Source organism: Nerophis ophidion, linkage group LG21 (genome assembly GCF_033978795.1).
Source record: "Nerophis ophidion isolate RoL-2023_Sa linkage group LG21, RoL_Noph_v1.0, whole genome shotgun sequence".
NCBI lineage: Eukaryota > Metazoa > Chordata > Actinopteri > Syngnathiformes > Syngnathidae > Nerophis > Nerophis ophidion.
Window position 1 is genome coordinate 26,603,689 of NC_084631.1, and position 16,864 is coordinate 26,620,552.

At 41.1% G+C, this 16,864-nt stretch overlaps 1 protein-coding gene across 3 annotated transcripts in view; it reads left to right on the forward strand.

Annotated features, from left to right (window-relative positions):
- Positions 1 to 16,864, forward strand: part of LOC133539965 (cytoplasmic dynein 1 intermediate chain 1) — a 167,196-nt gene that overhangs the window by 85,633 nt on the left and 64,699 nt on the right. For all 3 annotated transcript variants that reach the window (XM_061882388.1, XM_061882387.1, XM_061882389.1), the window contains 3 exons: positions 11,717 to 11,888; positions 15,607 to 15,706; positions 15,795 to 15,920. In XM_061882388.1, the coding sequence (XP_061738372.1) occupies positions 11,717 to 11,888; positions 15,607 to 15,706; positions 15,795 to 15,920 (398 nt within the window). The remainder of the gene's footprint in view (positions 1 to 11,716; positions 11,889 to 15,606; positions 15,707 to 15,794; positions 15,921 to 16,864) is intronic.

A 16,864-nucleotide genomic window follows, 5' to 3' on the forward strand; every position in this document is an offset into this window, starting at 1 on the left:
TAATTTGTCCAGAATTTCCTTTAGAAAAGGGAGGAAACACCTTGGACTTGGCCGGAGAATGAGGTTTTAAAGGAGGTGTAGGAGAAAAACTAGGTGACTGAGGTTGACTAGAATAATAAGAAAAAATATCCTGATAATTCTGTATCTTGTCATGAATGTTATTGATATTCAAAAAAGGTTGGGAATGAGAATTACTGTCCACAATATAAAAATCTTCTGAAAAAATGTCATCAACAGAGGCCGGTGTTGCGTCACCGGTGGGCGTTCCCCAATTGACGTCATCGCTTGTGTCAGAAAAAGTATCATGGCAGCTTAAGGAATGATTTGAAAAAAAACAAGCAGGATTACCGGTAATGACGGGTGAATCCTGGACGGGGTGAAACTTGCTGTGTCCATGGGGAGGAATAAGTGGTGCTGGAACATTACTGCCGTGCGGGGGGCCTCTCCACTGGACCCCCCGCCTCTTCGGGGCAGCGCGAACGGCTTCGGAGGGGACTTCAGGCCCACAGTCAAGTCTTTCCTGCTCCCAAGCCACGAGCTCCAACCACAAACCCAAGTCGAAGGGTTCCTCCCGTGGTTTCGACGCGGAAAAACATTTTGATGCTCGGATCCTACTGTGACGCTTGTGTGGCATTGTAATGCCGGATTGGTTCTTCCGTGGATGCGTCGAAGCGATGAACACAACAAGGTAAGTTATAAATGGATTTATTAAATAATAAAAGGCTAGGAACAAAAACACTGCTGTAAAGAGAAGGCAAACCAAAAACAGAAAAACAATTCCTCAGCATGTGAGCTGGAATAAACAAAATGGCTTAGCGTAAAAGCTAGCGAGAATATACATACAAAGATGCAGGTCGAGAGTCGTCACTGTTGCGCGTGGGCAAATTAGGATCCGAGACTGAACAAAGAAAAGAGGAAAGCTTATATAGGGAGAAATCAAGGAGAACCAGGTGTGTAGAAAACGAGGAGCAGGTGAAATCAATGTGTAACCATGGTAACGGACTAAACAGGAAGTAAGTGGGTCAGAAGAGAATGAAACAAAGATGGAAAAATAAACATGTGAAGATCTGAGTCACAGATCGCAACATACTGTACTGATCAATACACAGTCATAGTGGCTGCACACAAGCCGTCACACTAGGCACAGACATTCATATTTAAAGTAATCATTTTTAGCTGATTATTCATAAATAAGTTGTTGGACAAGCAACACTTTGATTTGTACTCCCATCTTTCATGAGCTCAATCAAGGGTTTTCAACAAAATATGTGGTACAATAAGAATCCATCCACTTCATATGTACTGTACATGAACCTGTACATGAACATGTATATGAACATGTATATGAACATGTACATGAACATGTACATGGACATGTATATAAATGTGTATATCAACATGTATTTGCACACCAACATGTATATAAACATGTATATGGACTAGAGATAATGTTCGAAAACCGGTTTTCCCGATGCTTCGATAACAAAACAAAAAAACAATTCCGTGCATTCCAATCCCTTTTTGAGAACCGGTTACTGTCATCGAAGCGAATATACCATATTTTCGCGACCATAGGGAGCACCGCATTAAAAGGCGCCTTGTCAGTTACGGGTGCTATTTCTGTCTTTAACGCATAAAAAAGGCGCAGCGTATTTTAGGTCACAGGCGTGTTAAACATACGCAAGTTTAAAACATACGCAAGCATGCATGGACGCTGTTTTAAAAAGGCAGCAGGAGGAAAGCCCAGTTTGGTTGTACTTTATTGAAGTATTCATCAATTTACTCACATTATGTTTTGATCAATCCTCATCCACAAACCCATCAAAGTCCTCATCTTCTGTGTCCGAAATGAACAGCTGGGCAACTTGTGAAGTATATTTATATAGCACTTTTTCTCTAGTGACTTAAAGTGTTTTACATAGTGAAATCCAATATCTAGGTTACATTTAAACCGGTGTGGGTGGCACTGGCAGCAGGTGGGTAAAGTGTCTTGCCCAAAGACACAACGGCAGTGACTAGGATGGCGGAAGTGGGGATTGAACCTGGAACCCTCAAGTTGCTGGCACGGCCACTCTACCAACCGAGCTATAAAGTTCTCCATCAAACACTCCAGATTCCCTTTCGTCATTTACAAAGTCAGTCTTGTTGCCGTGGGACTCCTCCGAAAAGATGCCGGCTTTCGCGAAAGCTCGAACAACAATGCAAGCAGACACGTTAGCTCAAGCATCCATTTTAGAAAAATGTAATTTAAAACATTTGTACGCACGTACAACACTTAAGACCTTCAGTGTATCAGTATGTGGAATTAAATTATGGAATGGATTAAGCAAAGCAATCAAACAATGTACTAATATCATCCACTTCAAGAAACTCTTCAAACTGGAAGTGTTTACAAAGTACAAAAAAGAAGAACCATGATAAACATTCTGATTTTATTCACCCATTCATTATCAAAAATATCTTTCTTTTCTCATCGTATGGAATAAAACTTACTTCACCAATTATTTATTTATTTATTTTTATTGTGATTACTTATGGAGTATACATTATGAATACATTGAGAACAGGAAGTGAACAAAAGTTCTAGCAAGTGTTATGTAAAGTTAAGGGGTAGGATTAGATAAGTTCTGCTTCTTCCTACTCCTTTTCGAACATGTTGAAAAGAGAAATTGGAAATTGTGATGTATCATGTTGTATGCTTGCATGTTCGAAATAAACTCAAACTCAAACGATCCATTCTCAAATTGTGGCTTAACTCGCCCGACGCTGCCTCCCAGTTTTCGTGAAGCTGTGTTCGTCTGTCATCCATCGCTCCCATGACGCTCACAACTTCAGTTTGAACGTCCAGTTTACACCCATGTGCAGCAGTTGGAGTTCCTTCCTTTGTCTTGCCTTAAGGATGACTCCAGGTGGAAACTTTTCTTTCGGCAGCGTCTTCCCCAAAATCACCATAGGTGGCAGTTCCTGTCCAGTAGCATAGCAAGCTAGCACAACAGTAAAAGACGACTTCTCTTGCCCCGTTGTGCGTATGGATTCGCTATTGTGCTGGTCCCCTTCTTCTCCAATGTGCTTCACCGGGAAGTCAAAAATGAGGGGCACCTCGTCCATGTTGGTGATGTGTTTGTCGGCAATTTTTTATTTACAACGCACATAGCAGATCTCTATGCTAACTGGGGGCATGCCTTTAGCGTCCTCTCTCACCTGAAACCTTCAACCTATAACGGCCGAATGCTGTCCTCAGTCACGTCCGCTTTTTCTCCATATAAACAGCGTACCGGTCCAGTCACATAACATCTACGGCTTTTGGAACTCAGTGCACACACAACAACTGGATTCGATAAGAGATTTGATAAGGACTCAGTTCGATAAGAGGATTCGATAATGGCATCGACATCGATAATTTCTTAACAAACATTATCCCTGATATGGACATGCATATGGACATGTATATGGACATGTACAGTACATGTATATGAACATGTATTTTAACATGAACATGTATATGGACTTGTATATGGACATGTACATGGATATGTACATGTATAAGAACATGTGAGGGCGGTCAAATTTTTCTTCGCTCCCTCCTTTCCTGCTTGTTCTCTGTGTCCTTGTCTTTGTCTGGCTGCCCTGATGGAACCATTGCTTCGGTGTACGTGAGAGACTCCTGTGATAAATGGAGAATCATGTGCCCCTCAGTCCTTTCCATCGAGGACGTGGAAGACATCTACCTTTTTGGAACTGTGATCGCGAGGCACCTGTTGATTGGGCTTGGCATGCTCTGGTGTATCGTCAAATTCGGAAGACGATGGCAGCCACTCAAGGGGCCCAACGACTGTTCAACGCAATTGAACAGACTGGAGCGATTTCTGATTTGAATCGCAAAATGGATATCATCTTGGAAAAGCTTGCTGAGAAGGAATAATTGAATTGGAATTCGATAATCCAGCACAGAGACACAGAGAAGGCAAATCACTGTTTAGTCTTCTCGAAGAAAAACATCTTAATCTATGATTTGACTCCCTTGAATGGCCTTGATGCAGTCAGGAACAGGCTGTTCTGAAGAACTCCCGAGGACTCATCAAAGATGGACGCTTTTGATCTTCCTTTTTTTTCCAACAACACCTGGTGTCAAACTTGAGATCGGCCCCAGTCCACAAAAACATTCAACAGCTCACCTAAGTTAATAGGGTATACATGCACGCACATGCCCCTCTCCAAATCAACGCCTTCACCACTGCTTAATTCCTCTGGGGTTGTGGATGGCTGAGTAGCGCTCTATAGCTGCAGCCGGCCTCCAGGGCCTCAACCCTCCACCCCCCTCTGTTGCAAGTTGGTGTGATTATGTGTACCTTGTTTATGTGTGCCATGCTATGTGAGTTTTTTTCCTAGGACTCAGTCTGGACCCCTCCTGGGGGTCTAGCCATAGACTGACATTTTTTTTTACTGTTCCTCCTCTCCCAATGTCACCTTTTTCTCACCTTTTTAAGAAGCGCCGTAAGTGGCCGATCTGTTGGCGGTCCCGTCTTGTCCCCCCTGTAACGTATGTCTGCTCTTAGCGGGACTGTGCCTAAAACGTAATTTCAGTTCTTATGTGTCTTGTACATGTTAAGAATGGACAAATAAAGCTGCTGCTGCCTATGAACATGTACATGACCATGTATATGAGTGTGTACATGAACATGTATAAGTACATGTATATGAACATGTATATGAACATGAACATGCATATGGACATGTATATGTACATGTATAAGAACATGTATATGAAAGTGTACATGAATATGTATATGAACATGAACATGTATATGGACATGTAAAGTACATATATAGGAATGTGTATATCAACATGTTTATGAACATGAACATATATATGAACATGTATATGCACTTGTATATGGACATGCATATGAACATGTACATATATAAGAACATGTATATGAACATTTATGTGAACATGTGCATGAACATGTACATGAACATGTACATGAACATGTATATGAACATGTACATGAACATGTATATGAACATGAACATGTATATGGGCATGTACAGTACATACATTGGAACGTGTATATGAACATGAACATGTATATGAACATGTATATGAACTTGTATATGGACATGCATATGAACATGTACATGTATAAGAACATGTCTATGAACATTTATATGAACATGTACATGAACATGTATATGAACATGTACATGAACATGTATATGAACATGTACATGGACATGTACATGAACATGTATATGAACATGAACATGTATATGGACATGTATTTGGATCTGTACAGTACATGAATATGAACGTATATATGAACATGTAAAGGGGCGGCATGGCGTAGTGGGTTGAGCGGCCGTGCCAGAAACCTGAGGGTTGCAGGTTTGCTTCCCACCTATTGACATCCAAAATCGCTGCCGTTGTGTCCTTGGGCAGGACACTTCACCCTTGCCCCCGTTGCCGCTCACACTGGTGAATGAATGATGAATGAATGATTGGTGGTAGTCGGAGGGGCCGTAGGCGCAAACTGGCAGCCACACTTCCGTCAGTCTACCCCAGGGCAGCTGTGGCTACATATGTAGCTTACCACCACCAGGTGTGAATGAATGATGGGTTCCCACTTCTCTGTGAGCGCTTTGAGTATCTAACAATAGAAAAGCGCGATATAAATGTATTCCATTATTGTTATTATATGGACTTGTATATGAACATGTACATGTCTAAGAACATGTATATGAACATTTATATGAACATGTACTGTACATTAAATTGTACATGAACATGTATTTGAATAGGTGTATGAACAGGTAAATGCACATGTACATGGTAAATGGGTTATACTTGTATAGCACTTTTCTACCTTCAAGATACTCAAAGCGCTTTGACACTATTTCTACATTCACCCATTTACACGCACTTTCACACACTGATGCTGTCATGCACGGTCCTACCCACGACCCATCAGGAGCAAGGGTGAAGTGTCTTGCTCAAGGACACAACGGACGTGACGAGGTTGGTAGAAGGTGGGGATCGAACCAGGAACCCTCAGGTTGTTGGCACGGCCACTCTCCCAACAACGCCACGCGGTCCCCTGAACATGAACACATGAACATGTATTTGAATATGTGTATGAACATGTGTTTGAACATTTATATGAACATGTACATGAACATGTACATGAACATGTACAGTACATGTACACAAACATGTATTTGAATATCAATCAATCAATCAATGTTTACTTATATAGCCCTGAATCACTAGTGTCTCAAAGGGCTGCACAAACCACAACACAAACCACTACGACATCCTCGGTAGGCCCACATAAGGGCAAGGAAAACTCACACCAAGTGGGACGTCGGTGACAATGATGACCCAGTGGGACGTCGGTGACAATGATGACAATGAGAACCTTGGAGAGGACGAAAGCAATGGATGTCGAGCGGGTCTGACATGATACTTTGAAAGTTCAATCCATAATGGATCCAACACAGTCGCGAGAGTCCAGTCCAAAGCGGATCCAACACAGAAGCGGGAGTCCCGTTCACAGCGGAGCCAGCAGGAAAACATCCCAAGCGGAGGCGGATCAGCAGCGCAGAGATGTCCCCAGCCGATACACAGGCAAGCAGTACATGGCCACCGGATCGGACCGGACCCCCTCCACAAGGGAGAGTGGGACATAGGAGAAAAAGAAAAGAAATGGCAGATCAACTGGTCTAAAAAGGGAGTCTATTTAAAGGCTAGAGTATACAAATGACTTTTAAGGTGAGACTTAAATGCTTCTACTGAGGTGGCATCTCGAACTGTTACCGGGAGGGCATTCCAGAGTACTGGAGCCCGAAATGAAAACGCTCTATAGCCCGCAGACTTTTTTTGGGCTTTGGGAATCACTAATAAGCCGGAGTCCTTTGAACGCAGATTTCTTGCCGGGACATATGGTACAATACAATCTTTTAATGCTAGACATGGGGAGACCCGAAAATAATACGTTACAGTAATCGAGACGAGACGTAACAAACGCATGGATAATGATCTCGGCGTCTTTAGTGGACAGAATGGAGCGAATTATAGCGATATTACGGAGATGAAAGAAGGCCGTTTTAGTAACGCTTTTAATGTGTGACTCAAAGGAGAGAGTTGGGTCGAAGATAATACCCAGATTGTTTACCATGTCGCCTTGTTTAATTGTTTGGTTGTCAAATGTTAGAGTTGTATTATTAACTAGAGGTCGGTGTCTAGCAGGACCGATAATCAGCATTTCCGTTTTTTTGGCGTTGAGTTGCAAAATGTTAGCGGACATCCATTGTTTGATTTTATTAAGACACGCCTCCAGCTGACTGCAATCCGGCATGTTGGTCAGCTTTAGGGGCATGTAGAGTTGGGTGTCATCAGCATAACAGTGAAAGCTAACACCGTATTTGCGTATGATGTCACCTAGCGGCAGCATGTAGATGCTGAAGAGTGCAGGGCCAAGGACCGAACCCTGGGGAACTCCACACGTTACCTTAACGTAGTCCGAGGTCACATTGTTACGGGAGACACACTGCATCCTATCAATAAGATAAGAGTTAAACCAAGACAGGGCTAAGTCTGACATACCAATTCGTGTTTTGATACGTTCTAATAAAATATTATGATCGACGGTATCGAAAGCAGCGCTAAGATTGAGGAGCAGCAACATAGATGACGCATCAGAATCCATCGTTAGCAATAGATCATTAGTCATTTTTGCGAGGGCTGTCTCAGTAGAGTGATTTGCCCTGAAACCGGATTGAAAGGTTTCACATAGATTGTTAGACGCTAAGTGTTCATTTAACTGCTCCGCAACAATTTTTTCGAGAATTTTTGAAATAAAGGGAATGTGAGACACCGGTCGGTAGTTTACCATGAGGTCAGGATCGAGGTTAGGTCTTTTAAGAAGAGGATGAATAACCGCTTTTTTGAATGCTAGGGGAACAGTGCCCGAGGAAAGTGATAAGTTTATAATATTTAGCACTGATGGACCTAATAATACAAAGAGCTCCTTGATAAGTTTCCCAGGAAGAGGGTCAAGTAAACATGTTGTTTGTTTTATTCCATTTACACGTTGCAACAATTCCTCTAATGTTATTTCCTCAAAACGAGAGAAACTATTTTGGAGGGCACAATCCGCCGTAAATACAGTCGGATCTGTGTTAATAGAACCCAGTTGTAGCTGGGACGCATTGTCTTTAATCTCCTTTCTAATGACTTAAATTTTCTTATTAAAGAATTGCATAAAGTCATCAGCTGAGTGGGTGGAGCTACTGGAAGGGGTCCCTTGTTGGGTTAGCGATGGTACCGTACTAAACAAAAATTTAGGATCGTTTTTATTACGGTGGATGAGATTTGAGTAATATTTAGCTTTAGCTAAGGTAAGCATGCGTTTATAAGTTATTAAACTATCACTCCATGCTTGATGGTGCACCTCATGTTTAGTCGTGCGCCATTTGCGTTCCAGCTTTCGACATAGTAATTTTTGAGTGTAGTTTCTTCTGTAAACCAAGGGGTATGCTTCTTTGGAGCCTTTTTTAACTTTAGCGGTGCTATGTTATCAATGGTTTCGCGCAGGGCGTCGTTAAAGCCCACATACTTTGGGAATGGTGCCATTACCGAGGGCAGTAGGTCAGCAAGAGTTGTCGTTGTGGCCGTATTAATGTTGCGGCTGCTATAGCAGTTATTATTATTATTAGTTTGACGAACACGCGTCTGAACCTCAAATTTTATAAGGTAATGATCGGACAATACTTTAGTATACGAGAGTATCGTAACTTTAGAAACGGTGATACCCCTGACAAGCACTACGTCTATCGTATTACCGTTGCGATGCGTGGGTTCATTTATTATTTGTGTAAGACCACAGCTATCAATTATAGTCTGGAGCGCTGGGTCCGATGGGGTATTCATATGGATATTAAAGTCCCCCATTATGATTATATTATTGGCGTGCGTCACTAGATCAGCAACAAACTCTGAGAATTCATTGATAAAGTCCGAATAGGGCCCTGGGGGGCGGTAGATAACAGCCAGGTGTAGAGGCAGCGGTGTGACAGCCCTCATAGTAAGCACCTCAAACGATTTATATTTATTATTTATGTTAGGACTAAGGTTAAAGTTTTCGGTGTATATTAGTGCGACCACCCCACCCCTTTTAAAGGGACGGGCAATATGCGCATGTGTAAAGTTAGGAGGACATGCCTCATTTAGCGCAAAAAAGTCGTTTGGTTTAAGCCAGGTTTCGCTGAGACCGATGACGTTAAGATTGTTGTCTCTGATGATATCATTAACTAACAACGTTTTGGGAGACAATGATTTTATGTTTAAAAACCCTATATCATAGGTAGTGGGCTGTTTTAGGGAATTTTTGATCAAATTATCCGTAGTAGCAATATTAATAATGTTGTGTTTATTATCCCCAGTGCATTTAGTATAATTACGACCATATCTAGGAATTGATAGGACGGGAATTTTCCGATTGTTTGTTTGTTGCTTTGATAAACTGAACGCATCACAGTTTGCCACCTCAGTAGAACGCATGTCCAACTCTGAAACAATCAAAGCAGAAAAAACTTGTTCTAATTTAACTGACTCCTTACCCAGACCAGTAGTCTCACATCTTCCATTTAAATCCCGCTTCAGGATGGAGGGAAGTGGTGTTCTGTGGGGATTAGCCTTCTGCTTTGTTTTTAGCCCCGCTCGGCATCCACGTTTCCGATCCCACCGCTGGCGTCTGCTCCGTAGACGGCCCCCGCTGCTACTATACTCCCCTGCTTCACAGGCCGCTGGATGTAGCCGCCGAAGTAGTCCCGTGCTAGTTAGCAGGTCTAGCAAGCACGCGTCTATCAGTCCAAAACGGCCCGATCTGTCCACATCCAGAAGAGTCTGGCGGTCGTACGTGATCACGTAGTGACCACGATGTGAGCCATCCATAAAGTTTGCGGAATTGTCCGGTATTTCTGCCAAATGTTCCATTTTTAGCAGGAGCTCCGCGATGTCGCAGCCCGTCCAGGCGCCGCCATCTTGGAAATCAATATGTGTATGAAAAGGTGTAGGAACATGTACATGTACATGTATTTGTATTTGAATATGTGTATGAACACGTGTATTAACATGTGTATGAACATGTGTATGAACATGTGTATGAACATGTATATGAACATGTGAGTAAGAGTGAGTGAGAGGTAGACGTATACTAAATTGATCAGGTGGTCGTCTGTAGCTCCCGAAAATGTTTTGAAAATTAAATTCATTATTACATCGGTGCCCTTCTCTCCCGTAGAGTGACCCGCATTTTAACAACGGAACACCCCCGCACGCCTCGCCGTTCTCTAGGCATCCTCCACCGCACCTTCGTGTAAACCTGGAAATGCTCCTACGCATACAAACAAACAAACGCTGCAACAAGTTGCACTGCAAAGCTGCACTGGTATGCACATTGAAACAAATAACTGAGTTGAGGCGACAGGTTAAACATTAAAGACACTTGTCTTCTTTGTTTGCTCGTGACATGAAGCTAATAATCCAAACAGAGTTATAGTTGCTCATGGAACAAGCTGCCCGCCCGCGGTGCAAGACGCGGACGTACAGACGAGCGTCACATTAAGCGTGTCGCGAGGGACCCCCTATTCATCCACCTCTCAAAGACTGGCATAAACAACGGATGGAATAGTGTTTTTGTTAGGAGAGACACATGCGGTAGTGCACTGTGTTCCTTAGAGTTATTTTGTCACTTGTTTGCACTTTATGATGGCAGTCGGCAATGGCATATTGATTTTTACTTTTGTACAATCTATTTTATAACTGAAGAATTGTTTTTTGTTACACTTAATTTGGAAATGAACACCCAGTTAACATACTGTTTGTTTAAAACAAAAATATATTTTACATAACAGAGGCGCCCCCCGTGACCCCAAAAAAGGGAATTAGCGGTAGAAAATGGATGGATGGATGGATGGATAGTAAATAATCGTGATTTGAATAATCATCAAAGTAATCGTGCTTATTATTTTGGCCATAATCGTGCAGCAGTATCTTAGACTTACACTTGGAGTACCCTTTTTATTGTCATTCAAATTTTACCTTTACAGTACAGAAAAGTGACTCTAAAAGTTAGATGTTCCTTTTACATGTTAAAAATTTGCTGTTTGAGGGGCTAAGCAAAAAATAAATGGGTTTCAATTCAGGGCATTACGGTGGAAGAGGGGTTATTTAACGCGCATCTGCCTCACAATACGAAGGTCCTGAGTAGTGCTGAGTTCAATCCCGGGCTGGGGATCTTTCTGTGTGGAGTTTGCACGTTCTCCCTGTGACTGCGTGGGTTCCCTCCGAGTCCTGCGGCTTCCTCCCACCTCCAAAGACATGCACCTGAGGATAGGTTGATTGGCAACACTAAGTTGGCCCTAGTGTGTGAATGTGAGTGTGAATGTTGTCTGTCTATCTGTGTTGGCCTTGTGATGAGGTGGCGACTTGTCCAGGGTGTACCCCACCTACCGCCCGAAAGCAGTTGAGATAGGCTCCAGCGACCCCCAGCGACCCAAAAAAGGACAAGCGGTAGAAAAATGGATGGATGGATCGATTTCAATTCATGTCAATGGGCGACGAGTGTTTAGAGTCACAAGCTTGATAGTAGAAGTCGTAATTTGAGGTACTCATGGAACACAAGGGAACAGAAACTTCCATGTTTTCTCCCGCCAGGTCCTTGCCCTGCGCTACGGGAACTGACGGAGGAGGAAAGGCAGCAAATACTTCACTCCAGCGAGTTTCAGACGTTCTTCGACTGCAGCATCCGGGTGATGGAGCGAGCTCTGGCCGAGAGCGCCGACATCTTTTTCGACTACAGCGGTCGAGCCCTGGAGGACAAGGAAGGGTGAGTGGACCGTATTTATTTTCCATGTTTGGAATCAGCAGGTAAGAGATTTCTTTTTGGCCTTAGAGCCCAACTATATACTGTATATCAGGGGCGTCAATAGCTTTTAAGGACAGGGGGGCTTAGCCCCCAGGATTTGAACAAGATGTGAGCGAACGTAGCGCACGTGTGCAAAACTTCACAAACGGCTAACAAAGACTTAGAAATTCCATCCATCCATCTATCTTATTCCGATTATCCGGGGTCGGGTCACGGGGGCAGCTGCCTAAGCAGGGAAGCCCAGACATCCTTCTCCCCAGCCACTTTGTCTGGCTCCTCCCGGGGGATCCCGAGGCATTCCCAGGCCAGCCGGGAGACATGAGGGAGCTGAGCTGAGGGACCATCTTAAAAGTGCAATGCTGAAACAAATAATGAAAACAATAAAATGAAACTTCCAGGGCTTGACATTAATGATGTCCCGTCGTCCCGGGGACGGTAAAAAAAATGCACGAGACGATGCCTTTTAACCATTTTTTTCTTTTTCTCTTTATGTATTTATTCATTTTACATTTATTGTTAAATGTCTTGGATTTTCCTCCCTCTGAATATCCCATGAAATGTTTAACAAGCCATCCAATAATAATACAACAGCTATTAATGTAACAAATCAATGCAATAAAACAAATACATTTTTAATGATGTTTTTTTCATTATTTTAACAATAGGCTGATGTATACTACTGTATATAGATTCTACAAGAAACACAAAACTTAAAAACTAAATTACTTACAATTGCAGACACAAAGTTTTGTGCAGCTTGACCACAGAGTTATCTTCAATATTTGTAAGTGAAAATCACAAAGAAATCTTCTGGGGGAGGATGACGCCCCTACAGGTATTTGGTTTACAAACTTTCAGCCCCACCTAAAACAAAATTCACCAGCCACCACTGATTATAATGCATTCTCATTTTAGGCAAAATATAAGACAATACTTTCTTAACAATATAACTGTAACCGTAAATAAGTCTTCAAGTAACTAACTTTGTTGGGTAAGACAGACTTTGGTTTTATTCTTAATCCAGTGAAACAGATTGATGGTTTTAGCAGATTATAAAGACTTTCAGGTGTTTGTATATGTTTAAGTATTTGGCAGACACTTTTATCCAAACCAACATACATGAAAATACATATAAAACAATCACTGTAAACATGATCATTTACGGCAAGAATGTAATACAAAATATCAATACAAAGTGTCAAGACATAATAAACTCTGCTGTTGCAGCAACAGAGATACAGTCTATTGGTCTGTAAGATATATAGATATCTAGTATATTCATACATTATTTACGTAGGATATACACATGTATATATAACTTAATCATATTTTTTCTTCAACTTAAAAATAGCTGACCTTTTTTTCCCTCCTTCTCTTGGATTATTATTCCCAGTTTTGATCTTGGACGTCTGGTCACTTAAAGCATATGAGAATATTCTATTACTGTTAAGCAAACTATGAACACGCCAAAACATGTGAATGATATTTATATAGCGCTTTTCTCAAGGGACTCAAAGCGCTTTACATAGTGACACCCAATATCTAAATTACATTTAAACCAGTGCGGGTGGCACTGGGAGCAGGTGGGTAAAGTGTCTTGCCCAAGGACACAACGGCAGTAACTAGGATGGCACAAGCGGGAATCGAACCCGCAACCCTCAAGTTGCTGGCACGGCCACTCTACCAACCGAGCAATGTCCTTTATCATAGTTACACATATGACAAAAAAGCGCGTGAAAATCAGTGGTATTCAGTGAGATAAAATGTGCTGACAGTTCATTGCTCTTGCCAAAAGAATTGCACTGAGTGGAGTGGATCACCACTCCAAGATGGCGGCTGCGCGTCTCTCTTGTCAGCGCCAGTAGGCAGAAGTGAGGGGAAACTGAGTGAATAATGATCGGTTGTATCATTATTTATTTTAAACTCTTATTCGGGCAACTTTAAAATGAATATTTCGGCATGTATTTGTTACAAAAAAGAAAATAAATATAAATAAAATAAAATATAATGCCAAATTATTTAGGGGGGCTTAAGAATATTTTAGGGGGGCTTGAGCCCCCCTAAAATAGGCCTTGTGAGGCCCCTGCTGTTTATAGAGAGGGCCCACGGCCATTGTAATATTAACACTAAATCTTACTCTCGATTTGAAGAAGATTCAATAACCAAGCAAAGTTGATTTATTTAGCCCTTAATCTCAAATGCCTGAAAGGGCTTCACAAAGCACAACGACATCCTAAAATACTATTCGGCACCACAACGCTTCTTCACGTAGCGTTCTCACTGGATGAATACAGGACTAGGAATGGCTAAGCATGCGACAGCGAGCAGGACGACCCAAGAAGCTAACGCCTAAAGCTTTAATGTGAACTAGGGGTGATTAATCCAGATAACCATACCGTCTGTTTGATTGATTGAGTCAAACTTTTATTAGTAGATTGCACAGTTCAGTACATATTCCGTACAACTGAACACTAAATGGTAACACCCGAATAAGTTTTTCAACTTGTTTAAGTCCGGGTCTATGTCAATCAATTCATGGTATCAGTACCAAATTTTTCGGACTATAAGTCGCAGTTTTTTTCATAGTTTGGCCAGGGGTGCGACTTATACTCAGGAGCGACTTATGTGTGAAATTATTAACACATTATCGTAAAATATCAAATAATATTATTTAGCTCATTCACGTAAGAGACTAGACGTTTAAGATTTAATGGGATTTAGCGATTAGGAGTGACATATTGTTTGGTAAATGTATAGCATGTTCTATATTTTATAGTTATTTGAATAACTCTTACCATAATATGTTACGTTAACATACCAGGCACGTTCTCAGTTGGTTATTTATGCGTCATATTACGTACACTTATTCAGCCTGTTGTTCACTATTCTTTATTTATTTTAAATTGCCTTTCAAATGTTTATTCTTGGTGTTGGGTTTTATCAAATACATTTCCCAAAAAAATGTGACTTAGACTCCTGTGTGACTTATATATGTTTTTTTCCTTCTTTATTATGCGTTTTCAGCAGGTGTGACTTATACTCCGGAGCGACTTATACTCCGAAAAATGCGGTATATTAATGATATTAAAGTTTTTTTTTTCTTTTTCTTGTTGTTACATCCCGGATTTAGACAATAATTCTAACATGAAGAACAATAATAAAACAAATCTATCTCACCGACTTACAGTTTACAACCTTGTCAAATGATATGAAAGCATGTGTTTATCAAAAAGATGATTCTTAAACACATAAATCTCAACCTTAGGTCAGGCTGATAAGAAAAATAACTACTAATCAAACAGTGCATAAAAAGCAAACTATGAATAACTGACAGAAAATACAAGTACATACAATTATGTAGTGCTAAAATACATGCAATTACATCCATTTATAAATAATAAAAAATGTTTTTAAACTAAACTGTCAATAAAATTTAAGTGCAGACCAAAATACAGCTTCACCACTTTAGTCATTATTTTTGCACTTAAGAAACTTCTCTGACTTTAGTTTCAGACTTCTTCTGTTTGCTTGATATTGTCATTACTGTCATAAGCGGTGAACAAGTGTATTACAACTGAGTACCACAGCTGGGAAACTTATATTATTTGGCAGGCCTCTACAATGGGCCCTGCCCTCATCCTATGGTTAGGAAACACTGATATGTGCTGTGTGTTTCTAGAGATCTGGCTGGAGGCTCCAGTTTGTCATTCAGTAGACTTTTCTACGACGAGCATTGGTCCAAACATCGTGTTGTCACCTGTCTTGACTGGTCCCCTCAGGTAAGACTTTCAGTTGGTGACACAATGAAAGGTGTTGACTATCAAGTTTGTTTCTCTCTCTCTCTCTCTCTCTCTCTCTGCCATTTAGTATCCTGAGTTGCTCGTGGCCTCCTATAACAACAATGAAGATGCTCCCCATGACCCAGACGGTGTGGCCCTGGTGTGGAACATCAAGTTCAAAAAGGCAACACCCGAGTACATCTTTCACTGTCAGGTACACTCTTCTTTACTTTTCTGAACCACAACCACAAAATTGCACCCATTTTTCCTAATTAGGCAAGGAACATTTTGGATTTATGGTGTTTGAACCATGTGACTTCACCTTGCCAATCAGGAAAACAATCCAATGAAAGACAATGACTGAATCCGTGCCATTTTCTAGTTAGAACTCTCAAAATCAACTCAAAATGTAATGTTGGTTTTTGGCCTTGCATCGATTTCTCCAGATTCTCTGAACCTTTTGATGATTTTACGGACCTTAGATGGTGAAATCCATAAATTCCCTGCAATAGCTCGTTGAGGAATGTTGTTTTTAAACTCCTTATCAATTTGCTCACGCTTTTTTTCACAAAGTGGTGACCCTCGCCCCATCCTTGTTTGTATATGACTAAGCATTTCATGGAAGCTGCTTTTAAACCCAATTATGGCACCCACCTTTTCCCAATTAGCCTGTTCACCTTTGGGATTTTCCAAATAACTGTTTGATGAGTCTTCCTCAACTTTTTCAGTGATATTTGCCACTTGTGCCAGCTTTTTTGAAACATGTTGCAAGCATCAAATGAGCTGATATTTGCCAAAAATAACGTTTTCCAGTTCAAACGTTAAGTATCTTGTCTTTGTAGTGTATTCAATTGAATATAGGCTGAAGAGGATTTGCAAATCATTGTATTCTGTTTTTATTTGCGCTTTACACAACGTGCAAACTTTGCTGGTTTGGGGTTTTTAATATGACTCAAGTAAAAGTCAAAAGTAGTCATCCAAATAAATTGCTTGAATAAGAAAAAGTAAGTATTGAGTAAAAAAACGACTAAGTACGGAATAACTTCTGCTGTATTTGGTAGCTATTTTTGAATAATACTTGCGAGAGTGACTACTACAACGTGCACTACAAAAGATGGACATTTCATAGTTGCTAATGTTAGCATACGTTCAGCTAAA